Source organism: Hippoglossus hippoglossus, chromosome 6, assembly GCF_009819705.1.
Source record: "Hippoglossus hippoglossus isolate fHipHip1 chromosome 6, fHipHip1.pri, whole genome shotgun sequence".
NCBI classification, from domain to species: Eukaryota; Metazoa; Chordata; class Actinopteri; order Pleuronectiformes; family Pleuronectidae; genus Hippoglossus; species Hippoglossus hippoglossus.
In genome coordinates, this window is record NC_047156.1 from 23,403,941 (window position 1) to 23,419,433 (window position 15,493).

At 40.3% G+C, this 15,493-nt stretch overlaps 1 protein-coding gene across 15 annotated transcripts in view; it reads right to left on the reverse strand.

Moving 5' to 3' along the window:
• Positions 1 to 15,493, reverse strand: part of cadps2 (Ca++-dependent secretion activator 2) — a 226,713-nt gene that overhangs the window by 62,326 nt on the left and 148,894 nt on the right. For all 15 annotated transcript variants that reach the window (XM_034587879.1, XM_034587886.1, XM_034587884.1 and 12 more), the window contains exon 12: positions 5,360 to 5,496. In XM_034587879.1, the coding sequence (XP_034443770.1) occupies positions 5,360 to 5,496 (137 nt within the window). The remainder of the gene's footprint in view (positions 1 to 5,359; positions 5,497 to 15,493) is intronic.

Consider the following 15,493-nt stretch of genomic DNA (forward strand, 5'->3'; position numbering starts at 1 on the left):
TGTTTAAAACAAGGATTTTAAAAATCTATTGTCTTGTAATTTGGTTTAACAGCCTCTCGCTCTGAACATAAAAAAGAACGTTTGTATGTTTTTGAATAGTGTTTCTTGTTGAATTACTGCATCTTGTTGTTTGACACACTCTAAAATACAAAAAACACATCACCTATACAGTGAAGTGTTTATAAAATGCCTTGTTTGAAAGTTATCGGGAATAGTGATCTAAAATAAAGTTGACCGTACGTTTTACCTTCTCTTCAATCATAAAAAAAACTTCTTAGGTGACATGTCCTTGTTTCAATCACGCCCCCCCTTCTCCCCACATCTGATAAAATAAACTGTCAAAGTTAAAATAATGAACTTCATTTTCTAGGATTCTGCAGAGAGGAGCTAAGGATCCAAACACTGACCTTCTGATTAGAGGACAACCCACTCTACCTCCCAAGAGCCACCCCCCCCCCCAGATGGTTCAAAACCTCACTGCATTAATCACAAATAGATGGGAAACACTAATATAGGTAAATCTGTCAATTCCTTTGCCATTTGTTAGTTTTCTTTGAGGTCAGCAGTTCAATGCAATCTGCAGCCTCTCTCCTCTTCTTCTGCAGATTTCTCTAATTGGAGCCGGGCCCGAACAAGCGCACGCATACATCGGAGAAATTATATTTAGAGTGCATAATGGTAGGGCTCCACAGGAAGTTAATTTGACAGCAGGACAATCAGACTGGACTGACTGGAGGAGAGAACACCTGCGTCTTGGTCCTTAAAAAAGTAAAGGCGGAGATAAAGATGTTGAATGGCTTCGAGACTGGAGGTCGATGGCAAACCAAAGTGGGTAGGAGTTACGTCAGTTTAAAAGATGCTGGAGAGGTAAATATTGTGATGTTGAGTGCTCGTTCTCTACGATCCCATGACCCTGTTACGTCTGCTTCACCAGCCAGAGGTTTAGGGGAGGTGGGGGGTGGATCTTGGGACGATGACAGACTGCTATAGGGAACTCGTCATTTGTTAAGGGTGAAGATCAAGAAGGAGTTCTTTGTGCGTCTCAAAGGACATTTGTGTGTTTGTCTTTTATCTCCCTTTATTCAGGTCTACTGGTTGATCTGTTTTACAACTTTGTCTAAGATCTTTACTGGAGATCCAAATGTTTCTGAGGACACCACATGTCAGGCTGATTATGGGAAAACGTGAATAACATGATGGACAGACATATGGTGTAGGGTATTTACATGTGATGGATGCAGCTATAACATCATGGATTCTTGGGTCTGAATAGTTAGTGTTGGAAACCATGCTATATAGACGATATGAGACAATGACAACAAATTTAGATTTCTCCTGAATTTAAATAAAGTTAAAGCAACACTAGGTAGTTTTTATATCTTAAAGTTTCAAAATCATTTTGATGGTATACAAGCTTATAATTGGGAAATACTACTAATATTATTATTACAGATAATAATAGTTAGTTGTAGTAATAATAATAAAAATAATAATAATAACAACTTTTTTATTGATTTCACCCAAGGACCAACGTGTTTGTTTAATTGATGAGTTCTTAGTTTTCTCATTGTATCGTGTTGTTGTAGTGATACTCTGGTTTTGTTAATTTAGTTAACAAAACCAAAATAGTTTTTAAGAAACTAATTGTAGCTGGACCTCAACACCAGCAGCTTCACTGTGAATTGACCCTTCAGTGGCCAGTGGGAACTACGTTGATCCAGTGAGGAGGACCCTGGACCCCAGATCCAAACCCAAGTTCTGCCTAATTACTGTTGTTGTTGTTGGGTTCAACTCTGTGAATAAAATATGACCCCCGTCTATGACATGAATCCAAACCCGATCTCAACAGATGTCCCCCCACGTAGAGGCACTGGCCTTTTCTCAGAGTGCTCGTGAAAAGAGGCTCAGGTTGGAACACAAAGCCCGTGAGTTTTAACAAAAGGCTGAGGAGTGAGGAGCTGGAGGGGCAGGGTGAATGGCTCGGTCTAATTGCAGAGCTGGAAGGCGTCCTGGTGAGGCAGGTAGAGAAATGAAAGAAGCACAGATGTCACTCTGGTGAACATCTCCTCGTTCTGCTGCTTTTAAAAAGACCTGAACACAACACATGTCAGGATGAGCCGACTCCTCCAGATCTGCCTTAGACTTTTAGAGTCTTCATTCAGTTAGAGAAGGACACTCTCAGCTCCGAACAACGACGAGCACTTCAACTTCTTATGAATTTTGCTAATGAATATATTTGGTGGATTGCGAGAACAATGTCTGTGCTTCCTGTGAAGCACAAGTACTTTCACGTCTTTTAGCCCATTTATGAACCACCAGCTTACATAGTGATACACAAGTCATTCAGGATGTAGACTAGACTCTGCAAAATGAACTGCAATGATTGGCTGACCAGAAAACAGAAAATAAAGAGATGAGAAAAACTGAATATAGTTTAGAGTTTAAGGTTCATTCATTTCAGTCAAGAATATATTGTGATTTAGGAAAATATTGGGAGCAGAGTAAATTACCAATAAACCATATGGTATGGTTTATAAAGGTGGTTTCATAAACCATATGAAACCACCTAAAACAAACCACCCCAGTGGATGTTGTTTGACTACAAATACAAATTTACATCAGATAAGATGGAAAGTTGTCAATCAGCAGCAACTCCCATCTTTGCAGTTTCCTTAGAACGAACTGTCCTGTCAGCATGAAATAGTCCCGTTGTTATCCATTTAATGGCTTTATTTCACCGTCCCCTGTAGTTCACGCAGTGAAACCAGGAAGCTCAAAGTGAACCTGGCGGCCCTGAGCCATCTCCAGGATATTTATTTGTGATTTCATTTGGTCTCTTGCAGAGATTGTACTTGACTAAGACACATGTGGAGCTACGCATTTGTTATTAGAGCTGGACAAGAAACGAGCCAGAGAAAAGTTCCACTGGTTCTTCCAAATGCTCCAATGTGGATTTACTTGCACACCTCATATATTTAGATAAAAAACGAAAACCCTGATCGCATGTGAAAAGATTAAGAACTGGCATACAAACACACACTGAAACACAAAAATAACCCAATAGCTTCCTCTTGCAACCTAGTGAATCTCAGCAGGAGCCTTTTGGGGGCAGGTCTGAGCCACATTTCAGTTCTTGTCAAAACAAGAACTCCAACCCAATCCGAGGCCGGAAAACCAGAGTCATCGATCCACAGGATCCTAACAGGGACAACGCGATTCAAAGTAAAGTGAGAAATAATTAATATCAGTAGATATTTTTTAAAGATGGGTGGAATAATTTTGCTGTTTCCAGACTTTCAACAAATAATCTTTGAATGTGACATTATACCTGACAGTGTTTTATTTCCTTATTATCAGTACAGCTCAGAAACAACATGAGAAATAAAAACTACAACCTATGATGTCTTTTATTAGAAACATGATTCACACACTGTTCAATATATCCATGATTATAAGTGAACATTGGTCCAAATTGAGCTCAGCACACATGACACATCTCTCTGTGTTTTAGCAGCAGAAACAGTCCGACATGACTTAAAAGGCAAAATACTCACTCAGTAATAAATCTTATTTACAGTTTAAACCTAAAGAAATATAGTCTTCTCTTTCTATTCTAGTTATGCGATCACATTGTTTATATATTATCTTGTTTTTTATCACTTTTAAGTGTAACCAAATTATATGTAATTATATCATAATTGACCTGCAGCTATCTGTATTTATATATATAGTTGCCTATAATGAACACATGTTCTTCATTGAACATGCTCTGATGACTGGATCACTGCAACTGTTTTTACTGAGCTTGGTAAATCCAGTTTTTCTCATCATGCACCTGAAACATGGACTAACACACAAAACAATCCAGAACTCAACTCTTGTTTATCCTAAGGATAATGTTTGTTTTTAATCTAACCTGTTTTACCTCCAGTTATTTAAGTTGATTCATTTGTTTTAATTGAATCGCTTTAAACAAAATTGTATGCACCGTATTTATTCCTAAAGCTTTTACTTTTGCTCTTGCTATTTTGCAAACTTTACTGTTTCTTATTTGTCTTTTCTTGGCGTCTTGGAATGTTTTGTTTATTTTCTTTACTCGACTTCATTGTAAATAAGGTCTGTACCTCAATGTGTTCCCGAGTTACAATAAAGGTTGAATGAATGAACACGAACGTGCCCGTTGCAGGAAAGCCCAGATTTAACTGAGGAAGTTGATAACCAGCTTCATAGAACAGGTTATCAGGATGGCCTAATTTCACCCCCCCTTTACCAATGTAGGTTTTACCCCTCCCACCCACCCCACCTCCACTGACCCAGCCCAGCAGTTGTCCATGAGGGTCATGTTCCTATTTGTAAAGTATTGATTAGGGCGTTTATCCCCTCAATCAGTGTGAGAGAGCCCCCCAGGCTTAAACACAGACAGAGGGACAGAGGGAGAGAGAGAGAGAGAGAGAGAGAGAGAGAGAGAGAGAGAGAGAGAGCTTGCTGTGTCCCTCTCTGCTAGGAGCGACTTTCTTCGATACTGGAACTGCCAATTTTCTCAATATGATGTTTCTTCAGGTTAAAGACTGACAGTTCTCACACTGATCACCTTATACCGAAGGCTGCAAGTTTGAATTAAAACAGTAACCTGAACTTAAAGGGCAACTATAATGCTTTTTCTTATTTTCAGAGGTAAATATTATATTACAATGTTGGTTTGTCAGACTTGAGGTTAGACTGCCTTGGACTTCCATATTTGGACCATGTCCACCTAGCAGAAGGACACTCAGTCTCAGTCTGCAACTGCTCTGCTCAGGGGTACACAATCCTAATCTAAACATTTTACAATTATTTTCTCTTCTGTCAGTTTAACGATTAAAACATGCGTTGGATTATTTCCCTGAATCTTTGGTGACGTCTTCCAAGTACTTGTTTCATCTGACCAACACATAGAAATTCACTGTTCTTCTAAAAATATTTTTTTGCCAATTCTATTACATTTTTCAATCAACTAATCAACCAGTCCCTATTTGACTGCCATTTGGTAAAGTTTTCCACTTCCTCTCGAGAAGCTGCTTCCTGTTACTCAAGAATAGTTTTTTTAACTTTACATTTCAAGGTTCTTCTGTGAAAGACAAGAGAATCAGGCTGAACAAAATGCAAAATAAACATTGTGATTATTTAACTGTTTTCATATGAGATATGATTTTAGTGAGAATTTTCTTTTTTTAAATAAAAGTTTCACAGAAGAAAAAGTAAAAATGATGATGATGATGGTCTGAACCAAAAATTCAACTTTAACATTAATCTGATCTCCATCAATCATCAGCTGATTCCTGGGCGGTGCAGTGAAGAAGATGTGTTTGTGTTAACGTACCAGGCATGAGAAGGAGTCGTTCATGCGGTGCTGCAGAGTGTGTTTCTGTAAAATGCTGAACAGGGCGGCGTGGTCAAGGCGACACGGAGCTGCAGAGATCAACTCCTCCACTCCCTGGCGCTGAGACGGATCCAGACCTGAGCAAGAAACACAGAGGGAGGGAAAAGATTTAGAGCTGCTCAGCCCTGAATCTCTGGGCGATCAGTTACGGATAATTCTGACTTTCAGTGCAAATGTTTCTGAAATGATCCGTTTCAAACAGCAGTGTGAGTAAAACCAAACAAAGGTTAGGGTGAAGATCAAGGTTGTGCTTAAGCCAGACATGTGCCTGAGGACAAGATAACGTGTTAGGATGGAAACATGATGGCATTAAACAACTACCCTGGAAAATCATCCAACATGTGAGCAGTGTGATCATTATGGAGACCAGGCAATTTAACCATGAAAAGGTGATTTCTACAGAATAAATTTTTGCCTTTCAATGAAGTTTTAAAATTCTGATCACTGTTATAGCGCCATCGTCAGGAAAATGGTTCCCAAAGTTCACTCAGCATCGTGATCAGACTCCATGAAGCTCTGTTGATGTGAAAGAAGCTTTCCTATCAAAGCAAATAGAACAAGGCAAAAACATTTTCTGAAAAGTCAGATTCAGAAAAACTGGAAAAATCTCATAATTATTAATTCACTAAATTGTGATGGATCTCTATTTTATAACCTCCAACAAGGAGGTTTTGTCCATTTGTTTGTTTGTTTGTCAGCAGGATCCCACAAAAGCTACTGGATAGATTTCAACCAAACACAAGGATTTAAAATCACTTTCTTTCAAGTTGTGACTTTTTTACAAATTTCTCAGAATAATTCATTGATCCTGATTTTTTTTTTTAAACAGACAAATTAAGAAAACTAATATCTATAGGTGTGTGTGCTTGGTGCAGCTTCTATCTTGTAGTTTTAAATCTGGTTTCATAAAATGACTGTCGAGTCTGGGCGGTTCTACTGAGTGATATTCTAGTTTGCTTTATAGCTGTATAAGGGTTAGGGTTTATATTAAAAAAAATGATCTAGTATGTTAACAACTCCTTTCCTTAGGTCTGTAGGGAAATTATGAAAATTAAATATTTTGTCAAGAGGGTTTAGGGTTTTGGAACAGCTGGGTGACATTCACCACAGATTACATTAGATTACATGTCATTTAGCTGAGGCTTTTATCCAAAGCGACTTACAATTAGTGCATTCAACATCTATGAGGGGCCATTCAGGGTTCAGCATCTTGCCCAAGGACACTCCGGCATGGGCTGGGATTTGAGCTGCCAACCTTCTGGTTGGAGGACGACCACTCGCAGATAAAGTCTCATATTTTTGAATAATTTAAGTTTTCCAAACCAAACAGAAGAGTTTCGTATCGATGTCATCACCAGCAGTTTTGTTATATTTTCAATACAGAGAAGATTTGAAGCAAGCATTGGTAATCTTGGAAAAGCAAGAGCAGGCAACGCTTTGAAAAAATGCAACCGATCATCACACCCCCGCCCATCGACCCACTCGTCAAAGTTATGCTCCAATAACACATAAACGTGCACTGACCCACAACTGCTAGAAGCCGACCAGGGGAAAGAGCCCTGGGAGGAGGTCAGCTTGTTGACATCGATTGCATCAAGTCTGAATCGTGTAAGAAAAACACCTAACCTCATCCTGATGAACCTAGATAATACACATGGTTATTATTAGGCCTGGGCGATATGACTTCAATCCAGTTGTGTGTAGCAGGTGAACTGCATGCGCACTAAATGTTGAACTCTTTTTCAGTGTGTTTAAATATGTGTCTCAATAACTCTAGAGCTAATCAAAGAAACACAAAATAAACCCTCAAATCCTGTACCTGTTCTACACGGCACAAGGTACCCGGGACGCCATTGCAAAATGGACCTAGAGGAAAGGCATTGGGGAAAGTATTAACCAAATTAACCGACATGAGTAAGATTAAGTCTGTTAGAGATTATAAATGTCGGTTTTGATACATTCTCGGTTAATTTCCCAGCCCTAACAAATTAAATGATTAGAGTCCTGCGAGGGCCACATCCGCTTTTTTCCCAGACAACTTTAGTTATTGATGGCTATTGAGACATTAAGAGGATTTTAACAAATAAGAGAAATAGTGTTTCAGAAACAACTTACCAACCCTACCTTTAAAAGTTTTTGATTATTGCAGTTATGAACTTCTTTAGAGCTCCTTTAATACCTATATTATTATATCGCTATATTTTGATATAAGCCTGATGGCTGCTGCAGGTATGTTGGATTTTTAACGTTTAAAAAAAATATATGACCTTTAGAATAATAGCAACAAGAGAATGTGTTTGAGGAGGAAAGAGAGAGTTAAATTTGTGAGCTGGTTTTGCTAGAAAGAAGCAATAGGAAAAGAAGGAAGAAAGAACGAGAAAAGAGGAGAATCATCCACCTCAATGTTATAACATCACATGAAAAAACATAGGATGACATGACTGCACAGATTTCTTCAGTTAGCTAAACCCCTGAAGAAGTGATATATAAATGATCATTCACGCATCAATTTTAGCTCAGCAGTGAACTGAAGTGTAAACACACACACACACAGCACTGCATTGGCAGTGCTGCGGTTAATAGTTCCCACCTCGGTTGGCTACAGATCCTCTGTGAAGCTGTCATTACTCTCGCATGACACCAACACTCGCCAACATGGACGACGTGAGGAAAACACTGGAAGAGACTCACAGAGTCGGGCAGAAAAACAAACAACACACGACTGATTGACTGCAGCAGGAGATCAGGCTTCATGAGCACAGCGCACTCTGTCTTCATCAGGCCACATCACTCCCTCTGGTATTAAGGCTCCTACAACAACGTAAGACTTCAAATATTCTTCAACCAGAAACCAACAGAACTGCACGGATCATCACTGACCAGACTTAAACCTCTGCTAATAAATAAATACATTTGATTTTTATAGCCCATATTCACAAACACAATTTAACTGACTTCATGGTCTTCACCAACAAAATAACAATACATCTGATCAGCATACTGCTGGATGTGTTTTTGTCTGTTATAATTTACAGTAAGTATACAAAGCCAGGTCATATAGATACAGATACAAAGGAAGTGGAAAAAAGTAACCCAAAAAATCCTCTCCCCGCCCCCTGATATGGATCAGTACCAAGATCTAATGGGTTCTTCCCTGACCCATACCACATCTTTCCACCACATTTTGTGGTGATCCAGTCGTTCTTGCTTACAGACAAACCAACCAACAAACTAATAGGGTGAAAACATATCCTCCTATGCAGTGGTGAAAAAGCTGCAATGATTTCCTGAAGTAGTTGACCACTGTAATTCAGCAAATGACACTCAAACAGAGAAGGCAAAACATTTGTTGGGGACTATTTTCTGGGCAAATTAATCCACATTTGATGCTCTAGTTACTGTTTGGGGAAGCAGGATGGTTTGTATAAAATTGTGTCCAAATAATAAAAATTACGTGTGTTCATGGTGATGAAGGAACATGTCCCCCAGTGCAACATTATGGTTCATTGATATGTATTTAAAATTTCTTGGAAACAATGCATCTCTATGACTCAAAAGAATATGATACATCAGCATGAATATACAGAACAACGATTGTTACTCTGGGTAGTTTCATTAGATATATTAAACAATAAAGGAGGAAGAACATCACCAGACTTATACTTAACATGACCGCTGGTGTATAGTGAAGTCATTTCACACAGCACATTTTGAGCTCTTCTCACACATTGGGCCAAACAGCGCCTGCAGCAGCAGATGAAAACCAGGCTTCAGGGTCAGCGACAGAAGAATCAACAGACAACAGGAAAGATAAAAGCAGCAGAAGAGGTGCAGGGCGTCCCAGCCTGAGCAAGCCTGGGTTCATTTCCAGTCCTTTCAGGCGTCCTGTTAATGGCCCCGGCAAATGAAAAGCCTAACACTCTCCACCCGGCCATTATTGTAGGAGTACATTTCGGGATGGGAAGTTTCTGAGTGTGACACATGGCCCCACAAAAGACCACGGCTCCCTGAAGAATGCCGGCGCTGTTTTCCACGCCTGCGACGCCCGCGGCCTCGTGCCCGAGACGAGCATTAGTGATCGCTTTTTTATTAACGCTGCCATTTTGTTTTTGTGTGGATGCAGAGAAGCCTGCAAGGATTCTCAGACGTTTGTGTTTCGCCATCCCCCTCCTAACTCTTTTCTTTTGTCGCTTTTGTCCGAACAAGAAAAAAAGAAAAAAAAAGACAACAAATGTGAAATCTCCACAATCAACTTCCAATCAACGCTCCTCTCTTTTCCTTCTTTTCTTCTGACTCTCCCACTTTTCTGTGTCTGGCTGCCCTTTGGCTCTTGTGGCCTGCTTTCCCTCTGTCTAATTCCGATGTAGGTCATTTTACATTCGTTACCTCCAAAACACGGGATTGTCCTTAATGTAATTTAGAGAAAAGACAGGGAGCGAAGGAAGCGACTCTTAAGAAAACGAGACAAAGAGATATAGATTAGTGCTGATAATAAGAGGAGGGGGGGAGGAGGGGAGTATTGATTGTGGGACAGACGGTGGAGGGGTGATGTCGATCCGTGTCAAGTCCAACTTTCAGCTATTATCTCCTGGGTGTGTGTGTGTGTTAAAGGACAAGGGTGGGGGGGGGGGTGGGTGTGTGAATAAGTGTGTGACAGAAAATATGGACGGATGTCAACGCTCCTGGCACAGATGGTGTGATTGTGTGTCAGACTGACTCCAGGTTTCTTCACTTTGTGTTTTGAGAAAAGTTTCTCATCAGTGTGATGTTGACATGCAACATGCAACGTCTGCCAATACAATCAAACCTGGTTTATTTGAGACTAAGATTATTCCAACTAATATGTGTGCAGTTGCATGATGGAAGAAATTGTGGAATTAAAAACAGAGCTTTTTTTTTTTACTCTACGACACTGAAGTATAAACTAAGTACGCTATTCTTTTATTTTTTTACATCTTGGTATCATATTTACAACATGTGAGGATGTCTGTATGTGTGTGTGTGTGTGTGTGTGTGTATGTGTGTGTGTGTGTGTGTGTGTGTGTGTGTGTGTGTGTGTGTGTGTGTGTGTGTGTGTGTGTGTGTGTGTGTGTGTTGAGGTAGGAGGGTGATTTTCTGCACTCGATCTTTCCATATCCATCTTGTCTGGGATCCATTGGTATCGTCACAGCAACAGTCACATCCATGTGACACACTACTGTGAGAGGTGGTGCTGGGCGCTGATGGCAGGTTATTGATGCAGACGAAGAGGAGGAGGAGGAGGAGGAGGAGGAGGGCAGAGCGCGTTTCAGTTTCAGGTGAACTGGCCAGAGAGATGTGACTTGATCTGCCCGTCAGAGCATGGCGGTGACGGGGCGAGCAGAGATGAAGATGTGGACAGACAAGCCCATCAGCCTCTGTCTGGCTGAGCGAGGCCTATTGCACCATAGAGCTCAAACGGAGAGAACCCGAGTGAAGTGGGTAAAAGTTTAAGAGAAGCACATGAACACATGCTCAGCTGTTATGCTGTGTTTGAGGGCGCCACTGAGTCCCCGGAAGGTTAAGACGAAAGGACAGTTTGGACGTCTCTCCTCAGGATCATCCTCGATGTCAAACTGACCACCTGCTTCTTCAAAAACACATCTGACAGGTGTAAACATCTTCAGGAGTGAGTCTCAGCCCCCCAACAGGCCCATCTGTTCATACTGAAGATGGAATTCACTGTCTGTTTGATAAAAGTGAATTTCAGGTCGAGGGTCACAACCAAAACTCCACACAGCCTTTGATGATTTCCACTTGTGTGAACTTTCTGGGTCGTTTGAACGCTGGTCCACTTGAATCGTGTGGATGTGAGCTGCTGGCTGCAGTGAACAGGCAGGAGGGTGACAGGAAGTGATATCTGCTGCTGATTCTTTAGCAAACTCACACTTGTCTGTTTGTCCTTTTCTTTTCTTTTGCTAGAACATCAGGAAAAGGTTGGGTTTTTTTCATTTCAATAATCTCCATTTTTACCTCCATCGATGTATGTGTCCAGTTTCATAGTTAATAATTCCTGGGCCTTTTTTTTTTTTTATCTGGCATATCAAAGGACTTATATCTGAATTTGTAAACTTTAGTGCAGCTTGATTGAAAGTAAGGAGACTGTTGGCAGAGGTATGTGCTCTACTAAGTGCCATCAAATTCATCCTTTGTTACTTTTCATGGTTTTCCTTCTAACCAAGCTTCTGTAATGTAATCTAACCATTTCATTAGGAAAATAGAGTCAGAGAAAATTGAATAGGAATCTTTTGTTGGATGTGATCCCTCTGTTGGTGTCTACATTCCCATGATCACAGCAGGAACTGCTTTGAAACTGTTAGTTTTCATTTGTGGTTAAAGATATTAGGGTGTCGCGGCATCTGGTGGTCTAATTATGGTTAAGGTGCACAACTGCAACATCCATGGTTTGATTCCTGCCTGGGGACTACCCATGTTTTTGTTGTTTTCTCAGAGAATAATTCATGATATTGATGAAAACAATCAAACATGTTTAGAGAACTGATAATTATGTGTGAGCAATAGTGTTAGCAATAGATCTGGATCTAGTGAATTTAAATGTGGCTTCATAAGGGGACTGTTAGTGGAGGTATGCACTGAGTGATGCTTCAAAAACAACAAACAAAATCAAACAAATGCGGGTAAACTCTGTAGCCAATTCTCCGGATTTTACCAAGAGACCATGTCTGGAAACGGCAAATGACTGACAAAGGAGCGCCACTGAGGCATTTTCGTTATCAACCACGATGGCTGCAACAGATGTGGCAAAGTTACAATGAATACATTCTTGTGGTGAGAGGAACTTTGTCTTCACGGTTAGTTTTTATCTATTACATAAAATCATTTCCAAACATGTCTTTTTCGCACTATGAATGTTAAAGAAATTCCCAGTGAAAACAATGCAGGATATCCGAAAAAGAAGAAGAGCAGATCCCTGAAAACAGAGGCTGCGAATTTACAGATCAGGATCCATTCAGCATGGTGACAACAATAACCATCTGCAGCTGCCAAGTGTGTGTGAGATTTCCACGTGTAAACAGCTTCATTATTTGCTCTCACACGCCGGTCAATAAAATCTGCAGCCGCCCGCTCGCTCGCTCTTTATGCTCCGAGACCTATCCAGAGACAAAGCTGAAAACAGTCCTCAACCTCTGTCGAACAAAGGAGAGATGTTGTGCCTCTGCTCTCATTGTCTCACCTGTTCGCTCCCAGATGTCGACACTGACACAGAAGAACAAAGTATGATTTTATTCATGTTAAATAACACATTTTTGTTTGTGTGTGTGTGTGTGAGCGTTTTTGTGTGTATGTGCATGCCTGTACAAATCTAGCTGTTAATGTCTAACCTCTGCCTTTCATTTTTATGAGCAGAGACAAAGATACAGGTTCATCAACACAATGGTTATTAAAGCGAGAACAATTTTCTGTCAAATCTTTGAAACGCACACAAACACACGTACACATTCACACACAGAGCGGCACTTAGCATCCAGTTAAGAGCTATTTCAGGGACACCATCCATTGCCACCTGCAAATAGCGTGTCAGCACCTCTTGCCATTAACTCTTCAATATCTTCCATTAAATGCTAATGAGAGGCGGGAAGAACGCGCCGCCGCCACACCAAATTACACAAATGCTGTAACAATCAGCCCTAACTATGAAGCGATTCATGTCACAATGCTCGGCCAGAGGAGGCGGCTGATGAAAACCTGACGCTCACACAAATGATAATTGATACGAACGAATGGTGTACAAAAAGAAACAAGATGTGTGTTTACTTGTTTGTGTGTAAGAAAAAATATCACATAAGTCTGGCAGAAAGCAAAGACAAATGAAAAAGGGATAGGAACCAGTGAAATAGAGGAAAAAAAAGACCAGAAAAGCAAGAATTATGGGGGGAAAGAAAAGAACGTGTAAAGTTTTTGACCACTATAAGCAATGTTTTTACTTGTGATTCCCAGGACTGTTTGTTGCTGATCAACCTAAAATGTTTCGAGAAGGGCAGCAAGGACAACAACTACCAGTAAATAAATATGGATGTAAACAATGAAGTGTTAGGGTTTTAATTATTAAATGGAAATAATATTTTTTAAATGTGCATGTTTTATGAGGGAGAAAATACATTCAGCCTGTTTGTCCGACCTTGAGGGAACACGCAAAGAGTGTTTTGCGGAATTAAGTTTGCGGAAATAGGAGGAAAGAGAATGGGACTCAAAATGTGAAGAATGGACAAAAAGACCGAACAGGACAAATAAAGACAGAGGGAATTAATTGGAAAATGACGCTGTAGAAGAAAATGTAACTGAAAGAAAAAAGAATGGACAGAAGCCGTGAATAATAAAAATAGAAAGTTGGACTGGGGAGAGGTATGAAGAATGATTAAAGAAAGCCACAGGCGACAGAAAAAAAAGAACAATTTAATGAATGAGGAAGCAGGACTGAATAGAAAGAGAAAATAAAAGCAGGAAAAAAGGAAGAATGACTAACAGGAAAAAAGTTTATTATTATTTTGTCTTCATCTGTCTAGCATTCTGCGGACAAATCCAAAACCTCCAATAAGTTCAGTCTGAGATCCCGCTGTCAGTCTGTCTCTTAGTCTGTCTGGAGTGAAGGACAGTTCAACTTTCATCAAGTCCGGATTATTGTAAAAATCGAAAAAATGAACAAAATAGGAAAGACATGAAGGAATAAGGGAGTGTTTGGAAGAAGAGAAAGAAAAGATGTGATGAAAAGTGCAAATGGATTAGAGAAGAAGGTAAAGAATTAATGGAAAGAACAGGGGACAATGAAAGACGTTCAGTAAGAAAGAAGTAGAGCACAATTATTGGCAAAAGTGATGAAAAGAAAGCGTTTAAAATAAAGATCAAAACCATTAAATTTGAGACATTTTTGGAAACTCTACACGAGTGGCCATGACTGCAGAGACACCTCGCTTGCCTACTTGTGTATAAGACTGTGATGAATGGAAAGGAAGGATTTCACCATTTAAGTGCTTTTTCGAAGAAATCTATCCAGCAGATCCTGCAGAGCAAGTTACAAAATACAAAAAAGAGATATTAAATGCCTTTGTTTAAAATACCATTGGAATAAAGGTTATAATCTACAAAACTTAAATAAGACAAACATACTCTGGGGAAAATTAAAAGCCACAAGCCTCTGCTTCATGAAATCTTTGTACTCATACAAAAACCCTGATGACAAGCTGACGTCAAGCTGTGTACAAGCTGCCAACGAGCTAACGACAGGCTAACGTCATACTGTCGGAAAGCTGATGATAGGCTAACGTCATAGTGACGTAAAGCTGACGACAGGCTAACGTCATGCTGACGGAAAGCTGACGACAGGCTAACGTCATACTGACGGAAAGCTGACGACAGGCTAATGTCATACTGACGGAAAGCTGACGACAGGCTAACGTCTTTTTGACGGAAAGCTGACGACAGGCTAACGTCTTTTTGACGGAAAGCTGACGACAGGCTAACGTCTTTTTGACGGAAAGCTGACGACAGGCTAACGTCATAGTGACGTAAAGCTGACGACAGGCTAACGTCATACTGAAGTAAAGCTGACGACAGGCTAACGTCATAGCGACGTAAAGCTGACGACAGGCTAACGTCATACTGAAGTAAAGCTGACGACAGGCTAACGTCTTACTGACGTAAAGCTGACGACAGGCTAACGTCATACTGACGGAAAGCTGACGACAGGCTAACGTCATACTGAAGTAAAGCTGACGACAGGCTAACGTCTTACTGACGTAAAGCTGACGACAGGCTAACGTCATACTGAAGTAAAGCTGACGACAGGCTAACGTCTTACTGACGTAAAGCTGACGACAGGCTAACGTCATGCTGACGACAAGCTGCATATATTTTTTGTGGGCAAAATGTAACATTTACAGGATGAGAGCCTGATTACCACACTGATAAACAGAACAACCTCACACACAACGTTTTAAACACCTAAAATTTTTACAGTGGATGTACCTTCAACCCCAAAAAACACCTCTACTATCTACACCTTTATGAAAAGCACCATCAGACTTAATTACCTTCACT